General features: G+C 43.3%; 1 protein-coding gene across 1 annotated transcript in view; it reads right to left on the reverse strand.

The window, feature by feature from the left end:
- Positions 1 to 18,866, reverse strand: part of LOC137906693 (teneurin-3-like) — a 131,489-nt gene that overhangs the window by 51,921 nt on the left and 60,702 nt on the right. The window contains exons 5-7 of the mRNA XM_068750981.1: positions 12,286 to 12,553; positions 1,345 to 1,515; positions 91 to 155 (exon numbers count right to left, since the gene is read on the reverse strand). Coding sequence (XP_068607082.1) covers positions 91 to 155; positions 1,345 to 1,515; positions 12,286 to 12,553 — 504 coding nt within the window. The remainder of the gene's footprint in view (positions 1 to 90; positions 156 to 1,344; positions 1,516 to 12,285; positions 12,554 to 18,866) is intronic.

Raw genomic sequence — 18,866 nt, forward strand, 5'->3', positions numbered from 1 at the left:
CACCCTGGGCCTGCGCCAAACCAAGCCGAGATTAAAAACAATATAGGAGAGAAAGATGGCCAAAAAGATAAAGGGTGTGTTTGGTCTTACCTATGCAGTAACAGAGCAGTACAGAGAGCAGTACAGATAGTCCTACTGCACTGAGGGCTGTACACCTGAGGAAAAACAAACAAACAAGGACAAAGATTGTGTTGTGTTGTCACCTTCTTGTGTTGTTGTGTTTGTAATAGCAGTGTTCAAAGGACAAAGAAATGTCCTCCAAATTCGTTCAACTCAAAGTTTCACATCTCATTCACTTTTAATAAAATCTGATCTTGTTTATTTTATCTGACTACTTTTATTGTCAATATTTTCCATTGTATTTTTCAAAACGCCAACAGCCCAGCGCCTCCATTACAAGATGCTCTGTGGCGAACAGCAAGAGATTCTGTTCAACACTGTACAAAAACGGACACAATCGACATAGTTCAACAGACCAGCCATGGAACCATCGCTGCTGCAGGAACCGGCTATCTATTGGGTTTCCCTTGGGTTCTGAAGCCCGTCTGATGACACACCGTGAAAACTATGTGTTTGAAAGCTAGCCAAGTCCCACCGTCATCGAGTCGGGCCTGCTCAAATCTGGTATCAAAATGTGTTCTGGGTGACGACACAGCGCTCTCGCTCCCAGCACTAAAGTGCTGCTCTACATGTCTCTAAAGAGACGTCACTTTTCCTCAATTGTCTTTTTGATCGCATGGATCACTGGAGTGAACATGATGCGGTTCTTCATTCAACACTCTGAAAGAACGTTAGAACCTAGTCAGAACCCGGGCCGGTGCCATGCTGGCCAACTCTAGGTTGTCGAACTGCCACATTGGTGTCATGATGTCAGATCTGGAAGCCCTCGTCCTTCTTAACGCTCAATGATCCTTAGGAGGCTCGCCTGATTCCGCTTAGCTGGCACTGGCCCATTCTCTGTAAACTGGATTAACTGGATTATCCATTGATACCCAAAGCTCACGACCAAAGGTGAGTGGAAGAACACAGAGTGACGGGTAAATCGAGACCTTCTTCCTGTGGATTAGCTCTTTTTACACCACAGACAACTGGTCACAATCCACATCATCACAGACGCGGCTCTGCACCATTGATTAATCTTCTGCACCCTTGAGCACTGCAGAGAGATTGAAGAGCCGATCCAGTGACCGGAAAGAGAACCTTATTGTTCCTACTGAATCCGAGGTTTCTTTTTTTTTGCAGTAATAAATTGACCACGCCTCTCAGCTACACCTGCTCCTTGTACGACTCTGGTTTTGATTTTACAGCGTGCTTTGGCTTCTTTCTACCTGTTTCCCCTCTTACCTCCATGAGCAGTACTTGGAGGATTTCTTGAACTTGAAGGCGGAGCGGGACAAGGTGTTCCTCGGCAACGGCCTGGTGGGTGGAGAATACACTGAGCCGGTTGCCATTGTGTAGCCGGGAGTTGCTGAGAAGAGTGGGGTGGTGCCTGTGCCCGTCTTGAAGAGGAAGTGCCTGGAAGTTGTGAGGAGAGAGATAACTTAGTTGTGGTAGACTTATCGCTGTATTATATCTGACATTAATAATGATGATGTGCCATTTGTGCTGCACTCCCGATGGGTGGGAACCATTTAACTGGCCGCTCCGCATGACCCCGAAGAGCCACCGTAGTTTACCGACGCCGTGACACCCAGATAGCTTCAGAATAATGGCCACATTTATTCTTGTCATGCCTCCGCTGATCATTCATATGCAATGTGGACATGATGAAAGGCAAAGTATTTGTGTATCAGGCCATGTCATATTCATGTAGATGATTAATAAAGCCTGTGAGGTGATTTCTTCCTCTTACTATCCTGCATCTCTCATTTCCAGCACAACATCTAACCGTAACTACTTCTTGTGATATGCAATAGACTCCTGCCAAATAAACAATGTAGGCTCATGAAGATTACAGGCCGGAGTCATGCGATGTTGACACAACCCCCAGACATCCTTCAAATTACTGCACAACAAATGCACAAGTACACAACTCCAGTCCTTTCCTGAGCCAAGAGAAGTCGATATTTTATTGATTTTGGATACGTGGGCTGGAGAAGATGACCAACACTTAAGAAGCGTCACCTTAAAATCTTCTTTCCTTTGAAACCTCCAAACATAAAATATATAAAAAAACCCACAATGTTAAAAGCCAGGACTACTTATCATACTAATTAAAGCTTAGTGAGGCTAGAATGTATGACCAACCAAGGAGAGGACAATTATTATATGTGTGCAGTGAGGCCAAGCAGTTGCCATTTGTTGAAATAACTGCAGGAAAAATTCCACAATAAAATCACTGGGATGTACATGTTTAGCTGCAGCAATTACCAAGGTCACAATGTCTAATTAATGACAGAACCCCGGCTAATGAGCATCTGTAATTACAATCAGACTGCTCTCTAACAAGGCGGTGAGATTAACAATTAGAACCTATTATAACAAGGACCCTTCAATTAATATCTGCCTTCGGTGAGATCAGAAGATAGCAGGAGTTAAAGAGGAGGAGGCTCAATAACTGGAGACAGAAGTGAGTAACAATTTATTTTGCAGATGACTTCAAATCAAGTAGTTAAAGGAAAACCTTAAAGGGGACATATTGTGTGGGGAAAAATACATTTTCCCATGTTTCTACACTCATATTTTGGTGGTTTTGGGTCATTACCAACCCAAAAACTGCACAATGAAACGATCCAGTTAATCCTGGGTAGTTTGTGTAGTTCTGTAATTAAGTATTGAAACATGTCTGGCAGCAATGTCCCCCCGTTGTGACGTCATATCAGGGGCACGTTCACGAGATGTGCGTACTCTCCCCGTGTCTGCGCTCTGCACGTCCACGCTCTACCTGTGGCTCGTCGATGAAGAAGAACAGAGTGGATGAAGTTTATTTTTGGTGGTAATGTTCCACCAAAAATTGGCAAAATCTTTTAGTGTATGCTAAAAAAAAAGTTCACCTCACTGGTTACCATGGTTGCGTGCCCGCTATGATTTTTTTTTCGGTTTCATTTTCAGAGGCGTTTCTGGCAGAGCTGTTTGAGACAGAAACGAGGGACGCTGTCCTGCAGCATCTGTTTGCTATTTTGACCAAAGACTGTCACAGATATTCCATATAAGCGTCTGGGAACTGCGTTAACTTGTGGAGAAAGGGTACAATATGTGACCTTTAAATGGCTTTAATTCAAAGCGTACTCGCAGGTAGGGTTAAGGCTGTGCACCTGCATACCCTGGTGTCAAGCAGGCCCTGAATTCCTATTTAGAGTCACACCAGAAGACATCAGGATACAATCACATAGAGCTGGACGTCCTCTAAACCCACCAGAGGGTGACTGGGGCATTTATCAACCCACCACACCACAGGGTCTGCACTACCACCGCACCATAAGTAAGTGTAAAAGTCTTCTGCGATCAACATGCAGCAGGACACAGGTGGAAGCACATCTGACTTATTCCTCTGCTGATGTTTGGCAGGTGTTGTCATGCATTAAATGAAGCTCAGTTCAGCTGAACTCTGAGTTACAAGCAGTTTCCTGAAGCTTTCTGCTCCACGAGATCCCTCTCCTCTCCATCCAGTCACAACCTGTCCCATCACCCATTGCCCCCCCCCACCTCACCCCACCCCGAACTGTTAAATTGTGAAAGTGTTTTTTCTGCTGTCAATCAGCAATGTAAGCGTTTTGCAGCCACCCTAAACCGATGCTCCTTCTCTCTTCTCTGTTTAAAATAAGAGAAGAGAATGCTAATGCCAAGAGTAGAAACTAAAACCTTCTGCCTTTTATCGCAAACATTTATTTTTATACTTACAAAGGTGCAATTATCTTTAGCTGTAAATAACACTCGGCAGCACTGTGGAACATCTTGAGCACAATTCTGGACTGATGGTGATATTTTAGTTCCTGAGGAACACAAATACGTCATTCTTCTTTCAATTACAGTAATCACGACTGTGTTTTTACACAATCCGTCAGCTTGTCATTAGCATTTTCCTTTTAGACACATCAGTTTCCCTGGAACACAAACACACACACACACACACACACACACACACACACACACACACACCTACACACACACACACACACACACACTCCTTGCCATTTTTATGTCTACCTTTGATTGGGCTCGTGAATTTTGTCCTCGTGAGTATCCTTGCTTTTTATTGGGTGCTGCCACCTTCTGGTGAGTTTAGGAACCTTTAAGCATAATAAATACTTCATTGGATGTAATAAAAACACAACAGCAGCAACACCTGCTCCATCAGGTCGTCTGCCAGAACATTTCCTGCGTCCCACACTGCGAAGAACAGAAAGCAGGACGGTGCCATGTTTACTATGCTATAAACCATGGCCGAAACTATCGACTGGACGGAGCGACTGGGCTGTGATGCAGCACAAACAGCAAGGAAGACAGATTACAGTAATAAATGCAAAGCCTCCTGCCCAACGTCAGCCAGGGATAAGCCTCTGCCCTCCTGCGACCCCACCCTAAAGGAAAGTATAAGTGCGCAGTATCGCAGAGTATCCCAGTGTACTTCAGCTACTGATGACACTACAAACCGCGTTGGAACAAATCTATTACTATTAATAGATCAGAACAAAGCATCACCAACTGCTATTCCATCACTGCCATCTGATGTTCGTAACGGCCCCGATGCTGATGTGAGCTGGAGGACGAACTCCTCGTCGTAGAGACGTTACAGACACGCTGCACTAGGACACAGTCCGGGATGTGAAGTAGTGAACTCCACTGGAAATGTCCCGTTGAGCGTTTAGCGTGCTGATTCAAGGCGCTTGAGTTGTGGCCGCCACTATCGTTTCTTTGCAGAAGGGGGTCACCTTCTGCAAAGAAACGATAGTGGCGGCAAGTGTGTTCGTGTGTGATTGACACCAACACCTGTTTAATGCGGGGTGACAAGTTCTGACGGTGTCCCCTGACATGACAGGTGCAGGCGCATGAATCTTAGAGTCAGGATTGTGTGTGTGTGTGTGTGTGTGTGTGTGTGCATGCCAATGAAGGGATTACCACCTCTAAATGAGGACATTGGCACCGTCCCGCCACATGTCACCGCATTCTCACCTTCATTCATCTCATCTATTTAATAAATTACACACCCGTTAACTTTGTCTCCGTCTAGTTGTCACTCCTGGCAGCGGGGGGGGGGGGGGGGGGGCTGTCTCATTGTGCTTCACATCCTTTTCATGCATTGTTCTTCAACAAAAATTGATATAATGCTTTGCGTGAAAGAAATTGTAAACATAGATGTTTATGAAGAGAGAGAAAAAAAGAAAATCTAGAATTTTCGACTGATTGTATTTGTTTCACTCAAGAGCGTCAACCCTGATTCTTTCTACCCATTCTAATGGGTTTGGGGAAACGGCGTGAGAGACGGCGCTGCGCTGCGAGACATGAGCTAATTCTCCTCCGTCACTTCACGGCTGACATCATATATAATAGAGCTGCAGAAACACTCTGGAGCGTCTGGAAAAAAACACAAGTTGTCCCGATGAATTCAAACAGCTGACAGCTCCGGCTCGTATCTCGCTCTGGATGCCAAAGTGTCATTATAGGAGCAATAAAGAGGAGACACGAAGAGGAACACGACGTCTACAGTGTCACAACATGGAGCCATCTATTACACATCACATACGTTAGAAACGTCGACGGATTCCTCTTAAGATTCAGTCCAGAACTGGCAGCGTTGCATCTCTCATGTAAAGAATGCAGTACTGAGCTGTACATTTCCTTAAGCTGTAACTGTTGTAAAATGTAAATTGTAACTTCTCAGGTGAAGCTGTTGGCTATGAACTACAGACAAGGGAGTTTTACGCTTGTGCTCCAGGCTGCATCTTCATGTTTTATGGCCACGTTCCCACAGGGAGAAGGAGATGCATGCAAAGTTGTGCGTGTGCAGTGTCGAAAAGTCAGCTCAACAAAACTGCAGACATCGTGCTCGAGTTTTACGTTGGTTAAAAAGAAATAAACGCGTACCCGAAGTAGTTCCCCTGCCACTAATAGAGCCATGTTCACAAAAGCGAATGCTACCTCTAAGTACCTGATAACACGTGTTCATAATCCATTTTCTTTTCTTTTTACCAAACTGATCAAACAAATTCATTTAAAATGTTTTTGAGCCTGAAATCTGCAAAGTAGCTCAAATGATACTGTAGGACATGAAAATGCAAGTAACGCAGAACGTACATTACTTGGGTAAATGCTTTTAGTTATGTGTGTGTGTGAGAGAGACACACACAAAGAACAATAGTGTGGCTTAAAGGTATGTGGCAGTTGGTGAGTGTTTTGTCTGTAAAGATTAGCCCTGTCGTCTATATGATACTGTGGCAGTCTGGCACACACACCTACACACACACACACACACACACACACACACACACACGGTCAACATGATCCCATGTCAGCTGCAGAGACATGCAGGATATAGAGCTGGGTCAGACTGCTGTGTGCCACTGATATTGATCGTTTCAGTCTCGCTTATTATTCACTTTGACAGATTACAATTAGACGATGGACAGAGCACAGAGGGTCAGGGTCAGTGCACATGATGGGTTAAACCCTAAAGCCTTTGATTGAATGCCGGGTCACACTTCAAGGTGTGCTGTCGTATCGATAAGTGCTATATGACACTATTAGCTGTAACTTCGACCAGTGCCGTGAGATATTTCTTAGCGGGGGCGGATAAATGTTCCATAATCTCTGGCCCTATGTTCTTGTTTTTATTGTATTTCAGACCTCGAGCCTCCTTCAACATCAATGAGATTTCCTTTTTTGAATTTGTATGTTCTTTGTCAATTCACTAAGGCCATGTCATTTTTATCAGTCTGTTTTGTGTCTGTTCTCTGTCACGTCCCTCCAGTGTCAGATTTCCAGTTCCTCCTGTGATTGTCCTGTTAATTCCATCCTCCTTTTGCTTTTAGGCTGTGTGTGTTTTTTTCCCCCGTCTAGATTATTCCATTCAATAGTGTGGACAGACAAAAAATAAAATAAAAAATACATGAGGTGACTAATTTCAGAGAACTTACAGCTTCACTCATTTTACTTCAAACTGGTAACTTCACCATTTTCCAGCTCGGTGCGCCCACTGAACCCAATTCAACAGAATCTCCCTGATGACATCAGTCAAGTGATCCCAAGAATTTTCCCAACTTGGAAAAGGATGAAGTTCTTTCTATGCACTAGTGTTGTTCCAATATGCATGAGCTGTGTCCAAGCTTGTTCCTGAGGGGAAGCTCCACAAGCTGGAAACCAAGAGAGTTGGAATTTTTCATCTTGGGCGATGAACTAATTTTCTCTAATGGCTCTATTGCTAAGTGCCTGAACGATTTGTAACCAATTTCTCATTTGCATTGACTTTGTCTGCAAACTAGTTACTCGTGGGAATAGTGTGGATGCAGCCTTGCAGTTCCGTTTTTCTGTCAGTTGTGCGAAAGCACTAAAACTTGATTCACAGTTTGCTCCACATAGATTTCTGTTTGGCTGACTGTGCGATGATTTGTGAGACAATGTGACACAATGTGTGACTTCAGTTGTGACACTTGTTAAGCATTGAAAACAAAAATAAATCCTGATGTCCTGTGGCGTGTTTCTTCACTCGTTTCATTTGGGTGGCCTGATGGTCAGAACATGAAATCTCTCCCTGCCGGCGCTCTGCTGTCAGCTGTTCTGGTATCTCAGAGCTAATATGGTCAAAGACGACTTCAATGATTGGCATCATTTAAAATTTGCAACCAGTCCTAAAAATGGTTATTTTTGTCAACACCAAGGCCAAATTGTCCGATATGTACCAACATGCATCTTGGTTTAAATATAAATTTAACTGCTATTGAATTTGAAAACCATAAAAAGGCCTATAACTACATACAATAATATTTCAGAAAAAAGAAGACAAGCAGAGAACATAAAAAGGAAGAAGGAATGAAGGAAACACACTTGAGAAGAACTAAAGAGAAAAATGACAGAAATCAAAATCAAAGGAAAGACAGTGAAATTAAGACGGGCCAACCTATCGGTGAGGAATGTTTCATTTTGGAGATGCTGGACGTCTTTCTCTGCAGCACTGACTGCAGCATCCGGCAGAGGATGGATGCGTCTGCCGCGCTTGGAGCGCCTCCAGGTCGCATCATGTATTTTTCAGCTCTGCCTTATGAGCTGATATTTTCTCTCGCGCTATATCCAGAAGGCCCAGCAAGTTGTTTCATCTCCAGGCATCTCTGAATATGTGTGATTGTCACAGAAAGGGACAGACATACTATTTCATACACAGACCCTTATAAATACCACACTGGCATACTGGAGGCTCTGTCCTTTCGCCTCGGAATGGGCCCAATACTGAAAGATGTAGCATTTAACTCGCGTGTATGTGCATGTGTGCCTGGCATATGAATGTACAGCTGAGTCAGGGGGACATGGGTTGACTGTGCCTAAAGTCCAAGCATTCTTCAAAATGTAGGAGGTCGTAAAGATCCAAGACAGAGAGCCCTCTATCAATATATCATCCCTTTTTTTCCTTGTGAGGGCTGAGAGCGAAATATAGAAAGGAAAGAGAAGAAAAGAAAGAGTTGGCAACAAATTGTCTGGTGAATTAAAGGTCAAGGTTAAAGACACCCTGATAAATTGTGTGTGTGTGTGTGTGTGTGGTGGGGGGGGGGGGGGGGGTTTAGCTTAGCTGTCCCCAAAGTCTACAAATTCCCACACACTAGCACCGAGCCAAATGTCAGCCAGTCTCTATTAATCTGCTGCTCTCTTTTCTCTCTCGGTGACACGAACAAGCGCAGCGCAGACAAAAAGACGACTCCATGAAAGCAGGTCTTGTACCAATTACAACGGGCCTTTTTTCTTTTCTTTTTTACGATGGGCCATCGGCCCACAAACGAATCTGTTTGAGTACAACTTAACAATTGAATGCACCTGTATTTATAACTGAGATGTGGACGGGGCCTCCTGTGCATGTGTGTGTGTGTGTAACATGTCTGCAGCTGTGTTGAGCTGGGATCATTATTAAACAATCAAATAGATCACCTGCAGAACGCCACCCGTCGCCCCCCCCAAAGCAGAAATCTGGCACCTTTACAACATGTGAAATATACACAATGAGACACAGCAATTTAACTTACTGACAGAATCCAGTCCAGGTTTACACAATGAAATAGTACTGACTTATGCAGCCAACACGATAAATCCAGAGGTCGATGAAAATGGAGATCCAGGTGATGCCAGAGCAATGCTTTTAATTTGAAATCATGTTTCAATCATGTTGTAACAAGACACACACACACCACTGCAACTATGATGTATTTGTTGCCCAACATGAATGCCGGGCACCAAAAGGAAACTGCTTTGGTAGAAAACCATCCATTACACACTTGCACTAGGCTTTTTGCCACTTTGTGGATGGAGACCTTCTAACTGAGTCGCCAGAATCACGTCAGCTTCCAGCTTTGGAGAATGTGTCAGCAGTCAGAATGCTGATGAAGACAATTCATTTTACAGCTGCTCATGCATTCTCTTGCTGAGACCAAAAAAGACTGAAGCTGGAACTATCTATATTTTGTACTTTTGGGAGGAGTTAAAATAAAATAATTCATGATGCAAGACACACCTGATGAATTGATTATATGGATTGGGGTACGATTTTACTCATTAATACCTCGGTTTAGTATTATTAATTCCTTATTTAGACTTAGAATTGCCTCAGTAAAAGGCCTCAGGGAGGGTTTGCCACAAAGTGACTATTGTAGTCGTTGCATTAGTCAGAGCATGGGGGCTTACCCTTACCTGCCTGGCTCCAGAATCGTCTCTAACGTTGCCAGATTTACTCTGACAGTTTTGCTCAGACAAGTTGTGCTTCTGCCGTCTTGGACTCCGGTGGGCCGGTAGTTAAAACGTTCGTTACCTTCTTGATTGCGAGCAAAATGCTCGCTGAACTTTCAGCTCTGCTGTGTTTGAAATGTCCCATTTGGCTTGAACGGCCACAAATCTGCCGTCACAGAGTCGCAGTGCGACGTGGGGCCCCTGCGCCATCGGTAGAGTCCTTTCTGCCGCCATTTTACTGATCAGGGATTATGTTTCAGACTCCGTACAACACGGCAACGTTTGTTTTTAAACATAACTCCCATGTGGAGGTTTGTTAAATTAACCTCCACACAACCCACCCTACTCTATACTTGCTGGGCTCAGGCTGGGGCCGATTGCATCACATAGCACTATATGAATTTCCTTTTTCAGCCAGGCGAGATGGAAAGAGGGAGGCAAACCGAATTCAATTGTGAAATTAAGAAGCCCATCTAAAACTGAAATCCTGGCAAAGCGCCCGGCTGTAAGACAGAGAGGGCAGCAAAGTGTCTGGTGAACAGAGGGCCACGGTTAAAGTCACTGCCATAATTTAAATGCTTGTGCAAGGACAGCCTTGGGGGGGGGGGGCGTCCTTCACAGAGTTGGCAGTGTGATGTTGCATGAGGGATTTTTAAAATATCAGCGATCTGCTTGAGATAAGATTTTCCTTTATTTGTATTTATTCATTTTCTTGTTTGGAATGTGGCATTGGTGTAAAATAAAGATACAGATTCAAGGCTAAAATGAAAACTATTTCACAGCTTAAAACGAACACCGCTGACCTGCGGATGCTCTCTAGAGCTTCGTGTCCCAGAAGGTAAAAGGTTAACATCAAAAGCTCAGCATAAAATGATTGTTGATTATTGCCAACCAACATTTTTCAGCATGGGTTTAATTCTTTCCGTTTTCTTTTAATGGACTCCCTTAAACCGTTTATTGTGTCACTGTATTTTAAATACAATCAATGACTTTGGATTCTTCTATCAAGCCAGGATGTCTCATGAATAATGAACAGATCATTTTTTTAATTGATCTTGAAGCATCCATAATCGACTAGACTTATACACTGCAGCATTTAATGTAGTCGGACGTCTATTTCCAAACTCGACACGACCTGATTGATGAGCAGATCCATCCTACGTGAACAAACCAATACAACTGTGCAAGGCTAGAGCTAGCTAGCGGTCTGGTCCCCCAGTACATGGCCAAACACGGGCCTCAATCGCACCATCTCAAGGGATGCTGGGAAATCCACCCACATGTTCCCTGTCATGCAACAATTATACAAGATTCCAATGCGTTCTGATCGCAGGCTTGCTTGTAGTTGACTATAAGCCTTTTTAGTTTGAGTTTGACATGAGGCTTACCTTCTTATTTTATTCGCACTGGGTCAGGCTTTAGTTTTAGTTGAGAAACAAACTCATCTAATGAAAATACATTTCCAAAATTCCTGATCATATTTGAATGAAGGTTTTATTTTATGTCAGACTGCTTTTGCACTTCTCATGGGACTAGGTTTCTATGCTGCAAGTTCTTCTCTCTAACCTCTGGGATATCGATCGTCCAAGTCGCCCTCCCAGCCCAGCCCACCTAAACAAAGTCAGCTAGCGGCAGCCCTGGTTTCACACCACCTAGCTGGCTATGCTGGCTGGATCAAGAATTCATCAGTGAAGTTACAAGGAATAGACGTAAAGAAGGTAGAGGACTTCAAGTGCCTCAGGTCAACAGTGCAGAGTGATGGAGAACCAGACTTTGATGGTTTGGACATGTCCAGAGGAGAGACAGGGACTATATCGGTAGAAGGATGCTGAGGATGGAACTGCCAGAGAACAGGGCTAGAGGTCGACCCAGGAGAAGATACATGGACGTAGTGAGGGAGGACATGAGGGTGGCTGGTGTTGGGGAGGACGATGCAAAGGACAGGGTGAAGTGGAGAACGTTGATTTGCTGTGGCGACCCCTCAGGGGACAAGCCCAAAGTACAGTAGATTACTTTCCTGATCGTAAATTATGATTTAATTGATTCATCATTGAATACAAATGTAACTCTCATTGACGTAGTCCGAGCAGAGCGTCGATCATCCCTTTTTTTCCTTGTGAGGGCTGAGAGCGAAATATAGAAAGGAAAGAGAAGAGAAGAAAGAGTTGGCAACAAATTATCTGATGAATTAAAGGTCAAGGTTAAAGACACCCTGATAAATTGTGTGTGAGTGTGTGTGTGTGGTGGGGGGGGTTCCCGTCAAATGTCGGGAAAGTGTCTCCGAATATCAGCTCCATCTTTCCGGGAGCACTCTCTTGAAACAGTCATGCTGACACTGGACACTATTGATCAGGCTATTGCCCTTCAGTGTCAATTTTAAAGCCGACTTCGTAACTGTTGGAAAGTAACACAAAGCCATTTTACCTTGTTTCCAGAGGCACATTGCTACCTAGCACCCAGCTGTCTTGCAGCGGGACGCTCTCGGGCGGCGTGGTCTGCAGGTCGGCTGGCGATTGGCCGGCCACAGGGGCCGGGCTTCCAGTGGGAGGGGTTAACTGCCGAGATAAATTCAGGGCTTGGCCAGCGCGATGTGTAGAACTCAGGGACTGGTTGAGAGCTGTAATCGAGGGCTGCCGGCGGTGAGGGGGAGGCACTGGAGGCAGGGCGGGGCCATGCTGATTGGATAGTTGCTCTGTAAATCAAAGAGAAGAAGCACGGTTGGAAGGATGATCGGCATTGGACACACATTACATCTGTCGATATCTACTTGATTGGCTGGTTGGATTCTCATAATGCATAAAATTGGACTGGCCAAACCTTCAAATAAGAAAAACCCGAGTTTGTAGGGTTTTAACAGGATCTTTGTATTTCTGACATTTTGTTGAAGGTTTTCTTGTTGAGCTTTCACTGGTACTTTAAAGACCCGAACGCACAACACAATGGCAGTCAAGAAAACATCTCTTCATTATTCATTATGATGTGTGGTAATACACATCGGCATCGTTAACAGGGGAACATCAGACTCCACTTCTAGGCCCCATTTCATCTCTCAATAAAATTTATCTGATCAGAGTTCGGATTAAAATTATGATCGGATGCACTGTGCTCATGGACCCTAAAAATATTGATCCGATTAGGACCTGCGTGTTCATGCATCACACTTTCGATCGGAATAAAATAAAAGACGGCTTGTGCCAAAACATCGGAATAAGTGTTTTCATGCGCCCTGATCGGATCATCAATCGGTATAAACCACCCCTCTCAATCGGGATAGAATCTTGATCGGATTGAGCTTGATTGAGACTATTCCCATTTGGGAGTGTACATGAAGCATTTTTATTCCGATCAGGCTTTTAAGCCGATTAAATGAGTCCATGTAAATGCAGCCAGTGAAACACAAACAATCGTCGCCCCAGAGATTGTGAGAGAGAAATCTGGGACAAACTATCAAAAGCATTAATTGTTTGTCAGGGTAAACACACATTTCTGTGATTCGGTAATTGACAGATCAGTCAGACAACTTCAGAGAAAGCATTTCTCTCTGTCTGCAACACAATCGTACCGTTTTTATGTGAGAAGCACTTCCAAGGTGTAAAGAAACATTGTTGGTCTAATTTGTATTCTAGATCTTCCAAGTCCAGCCACTGGACATTACTTCCACTTTGATCGTTACTCGTGCAATTTCTAAAATGCCTCCCACTTTATTCCTCGATAGCTTGAACCTTTAATGCATTTGTCTGGAATTTAGATGAGAAACTCACCAGTGGAATGAGATAATAAAAATGATCTCTCTTTTATCAAATAATGGCCATTACAATCATGTCAGTTACCCCTGTGGCACTGCAAGGGAAAGCTGATATTACTATTACATGTCCCCCCCGTTTGTTTAAAAGGGTCATCATCCTATGTTCTGTCCTCAGGTTCACGATATCCAGTCAAGACCATGTAAATCTTTAGTGAACCAACCAAAATTTGCTGAACAAGCCTTTTTTTTGTTGTTGCCACGACAGAGAGAAGATTTAGCCCTAAAGCCACTGTTAAATTAAACTGAATGTATTTGTAGAAGAACAAGCTTCTTCCGAATTCTGTTCATGAAAACTAGAGAAATACCATAATATCAATATCAAAATAAGAGCATGATAGCGTATTATATATCATATATATTATGAGACACGCTCAGGACATGCACAATATGGAGATGATGACTCTCCTGCTATTATACAAGGAGCAGACATCCTGCCCAACACGTCAACACGAATAAAGGAATCATACACGATACGCTCTGGAAAAGAACGCCACCCTCTTTTGAGAACAAGCATCAACGTTTGATTTTTCTTTTCTTTTCATAAACCATTGGTCATTTTGCATCATTTCTGGAACATGTGTGCAACCTGGCTAAGAAAGAATACAGTTTCCAAGATAAGATGTTCCCATGGATAAGAAATAATAATCCAAACTCAAAGTAGCAGATGATTGCTGATTTTACTTTATTTCTATTTTGCCAAATAAAAAAATAAAAAAATAAAAAACTCATTAGAAAATTGGTGTCCAATTCCATCCCAACTATAGAATAGAAAGCCACTGAAATGGAGATCATCAGAGTTAATTGCTACTTAAATATGTGAAAACGAGCACACAGAAGAAATCCTTATTTAGATGTTTACCTTTAGGAACACTGAGGAACCAATCATTAGAAATATCTGCCCTCTTTGGCAAGGGCGGAACAATATCAAATCTTGACGGATTAGCCATGTGCCACAACAAAATTATATTTTAAGTTATGGCAACGCGCTAGTGATAAACTCGTACATTATATGGCAGGGGAATAAAGAAAGACAAAGGGCAAGGATAAATTAGACCGGCTGCTCACACCATGATCATTCATTTCTAAGATAACGTCTTTCTGCAGTTTTCCTGCAGTGCACGTGTGCGTGCCAGTAGATGGAAGGAGGAGGTTGTTCTCCGAGCGGACGGCATCATTCTCCCTGACAGATTGACTGTTTTCATTAGCTTAGAATTGAGCCTTTTAGTGTCTGGAGAGCAAGCGGGTCCTCTTTCACACAGCTCGCCACGTTGCACCACCACCGCCGTCCTTCTCCAGAAGCCGAGGAAAGGATGAACGAATGGACAAATCTCAGAGACGCACAAAGAGGTCAAGATGAGGAAGCTCAGCTGGTTCCCGTCAGCCACAACGTGCACACGCAGCCTTTGACTTCGACCAAGCTTCATTTGAAATTAAGTCCAAAACCAGAAGCTATTCCGTTAAGTGTTATTCAAAATTAATTCCACTTCCCTCAGTTCAGAAATAAAATCCAGGCCCAATCAGTGTTGGGGGTGGGGGGGGGACTGCAGCCTTTCCTGCCGACAATTTTCAATGCAGACAAAAATAATGGCTCCAACTCTTTTATTGTTCAAATAATCCTTTGGTCCAATGTTGCTCTCCTGCTCGTACATTTGGCCAGACAAAGTGCAACTTGGAAAAACACTGAAAGCGGTGGTCAAGAATGTCCTGATAGATCATCTGATTACCTCGCCAATAATCTGGATTTTTTTTTTAGGAATGGGTCTCAAACAGTGACACACCTTATCCGGAGGATTGTGATAATTTACACACACACACGTATCTGTCAGTCATTCTATTCATTAAACACAGTGTTCATGTTTATGTTTCTGTGTGTGTTGTATTTGTCTTAAGGTGCTGATGATGTAAACATTACCTAAAATATGAAAACAAAACTACCAACAGCGCTAATTGTTAACAGCATCTCATTCAGCAGAAGCTGGTATTGTTCCAGTGTGGGATACACCCATTCCCATTCACTTATTTAAACTGTGCTAATCGTCAGATCTCATTGGCCGTTTGAATCCCAGAAGGGACATTTCTGTATTGAATCTGAATCGACAGTCGACCAACATGTAATATTGGGGGCCATCCAAAGCTTTTGTGTCTCTTTTTTTTTTGGCACGTATTATGAGCACTCCGGCTCAGTGATGACGTTGGATTGGTGGATGAAAGCGGACTGCGATAGAAACCAGCGATTGGTCGTTCAGCCGAAGGCACACACTGTGTATTCCTCACGGCCATCAGGCACAAATCAAGACCGAACCAACTCGGTCCATCCACGTAATTAACCGCGTCCTGCATTCCTCGGTCCTCTGGTTTTCCTTGGATGGATGAATATGAGCGGACACCTGTCCAGATGGTATGGAGGGATATGCCATTTATCAATGGAGCGGTCGGGGGGTTAGGAAGGGGGATTGTCAAACTCTTTGAATATTCAATAGTGATTTATGGCATGGTTTTATTATTAGGGCAACGATAATTATTCAGGGCTGACATAGCAGAAACTTTACTCTTTCAGAGTTACTCGCTTTCCTCTATTGCTGCATAATAAGCAGCATATAAGCCACATCCTTTTAAGATTTCACGCACGACGCCACCAGACAAGAATCTTCTGGTTTGGGACATGGGCTGGCTTTCAGTCGAGTCTGTTGAAATCCACGATAAGCAGTGCGGGAGAACAAACGCTTGTGCAGCAGATAAGCGTGACCGAGGAGTTCACACTCACAGAGTTCGCCAGCAGTGTGATGGACCGCTGTGTGCTCAGTAAATGGGCGGAGCAGTGAGGTGGGGGCGTCTTCGACGAAGAGGTTATGTATCAAATGTAGAGCAATTACTGGCTTCACTGTCTCCATCGATGTAAGTCTAGATGTCGACTGTTCCTTCAGCTCTGAGCAGCACTTAGGCTATTTCTGCATCACTGCCGTCTCTCCACCGCTCTCTCTCTCTCTCAAAAACCACGACAAAAGACGTCTTTCCATTGTGAGTGTTTTCAGGGTTTTGCTCTTTTTGTTCTTCTGTTTGACGTTTAGCCGTACCAAAGGAGCTCAATATAGATTAAAAAAAGAAACAATCAGGAAATACTCAGGACGCACCGGCCTCATCTTTTATTAAAGAAATACAGCTATAAAGAAGATATTTAAATCATTCCTGTTAACTGTGCATCTGAACGTTCAACTTTCCAAATAAAAATAAAGACAATTTAAGAAAATGAATCTCCTCAGAAATGTGTATAAAAGTTACGAATATTGAACAAATGGGAATTTGGCTCTGTGACTCACAGAAGGAGACAAAATACAATTTGTAACCGTGAAAATACAAAATAGAGAAATTGAAAAAGAAAAAAAATTCAAAAATAGAAAAATGTGTAGCTTTTGTACTTATTGTTTGTATAAAACTTTGAGCCAGTTTATGAGTTATGCTTTGGAAATAGTATGTTGTATTGTGCTGGTGTTTCAAACCACATTTCTGTTACACTTTTTTTAAATTTACAGAACAATAAAAATGATGCAGTCAAAAACTAATTCTGATTTTAGCTATGGTCTTAAAAAATATTTTTTTTACATTTTACTGTTGGAACAGACTCTGATTACTTTCTTTTTTTAGTGTGTTTGCAAGGGAGAAATAAAGACATGCAGCAACAAAGGTTAAAAATGTACAAACTTAAATGCAAGAGTTTCTAAACTGAACTGCAATGAGAAAAACAGACCAAAAAAAAAAACAGGCTGCAACACAGGAAGTCAATTAAAAGTTTCAGAAGCCGTGCCAAACGTGAAGCAAGATTAGCAAAGGTGAACAAAGAACAGCACAGACTGGAAGAGAGGAAGACAAGAGGTAGAAAGGAAAAGAGAGAAGGCTCTCACTTCACACATCACTTAACATGGATCAGATCGAAGCAGATACAAGTATCGTGATCCGTCCCAATAGGGTTTGTTGCGTTACACAAGTGAGACAGCTCATGCAGCATGAAAACGAATATCTGCGATAAAAATATGCACCCAAATACAGGCATTTTGGGGCGCTCTGATGGACTGACGAAGCCGTTACTCCCACTGCACTAGGGATTCTGAAATACGACATCTTCTCCCCATTTGATCGAGTGTGTGCAGCTGTAGTGGAAACCATCTGCGTGTGTGTGTGTGTTCCTTCTCTTGCTACTTCATCCTCATCAAATGTGAAATATGGCGGCCATGGAAAAATCCCTGGATGTGTAAATCTCTCCATGTTGACACTGGGAACAAACGCTGCCTTTGTCTGACTCATCCTCCGATCCGGCCTCCTTCGTGTGTGGGATTCCCTGCCGTTTAAACTTTACACCCTGAAAACTCTCTCTGACACTGGTGGATGAACTGACACGAGAAGAGCTTGGTGCGGGTGGACATAAATGATGCCTGCAAAGAAAAACATGCCATGACATTACCGTGTCTCTTTGTATGTTATTTGAGGAGATCAGGCAGGAGTAAAAAAAAAGAAAAGGCAAGAGACCAGATCCCAGATAAAGTAAAAAAGCTCATTGACATAGTTGAGAGAGTTAAGACTTGTGGTCCTTGAAGCGTGAAAACTCATTTCACCTCTGGACTCCTAGCAAAGAGAGGCGAGCGATGCAGGCGTGTCCTTATAGGTGGAGAGTGTGCCTTGCTGCTCAATGACCCACGATGAAATGGGTAGGAAACAGAGGAAAAGAGACGCCGAAGGCTGCCGGCATGTTCTGAAGCTGAGAGAACTCCAGCGGGACGGGGTTAGGATTACACGGCGACAGAGATCAGAATACTAACCGGGGTTCTGGTGCCGTTTCAGGAGGCGAAACAGCTGCCAGAAGTTCTCTTATAGATGGTCTTTGGCTGCTTTTTTTTTCAGAACTCTGCAGCAAGACTTGTGATTAAATTAGGGAGTATTAAACTCTGTGGCGCTTTTCCTTCTCAGGCCATCAGGGCCTGCTTTGCTCCTGGCGCTACTGGTTGCTCAGAACCACATCAGGAAGGATGTGTGAGCCAGCGTTCATTTACTGTGCCTCAGAAATATCCAACACTCTCTCAGAAGAGATCAAGAAAGCAGAGACCGTAGACATTTCATCAGCCTGTATTCTTGCTACTGCAGTGCACTTAGTTATACTTTATCAGAAGCATCTTGACTTCTGTTTCAATTTGGACAAGGCTTCCCCTCT

The sequence above is a fragment of the Brachionichthys hirsutus genome, chromosome 17 (assembly GCF_040956055.1).
Source record: "Brachionichthys hirsutus isolate HB-005 chromosome 17, CSIRO-AGI_Bhir_v1, whole genome shotgun sequence".
NCBI lineage: Eukaryota > Metazoa > Chordata > Actinopteri > Lophiiformes > Brachionichthyidae > Brachionichthys > Brachionichthys hirsutus.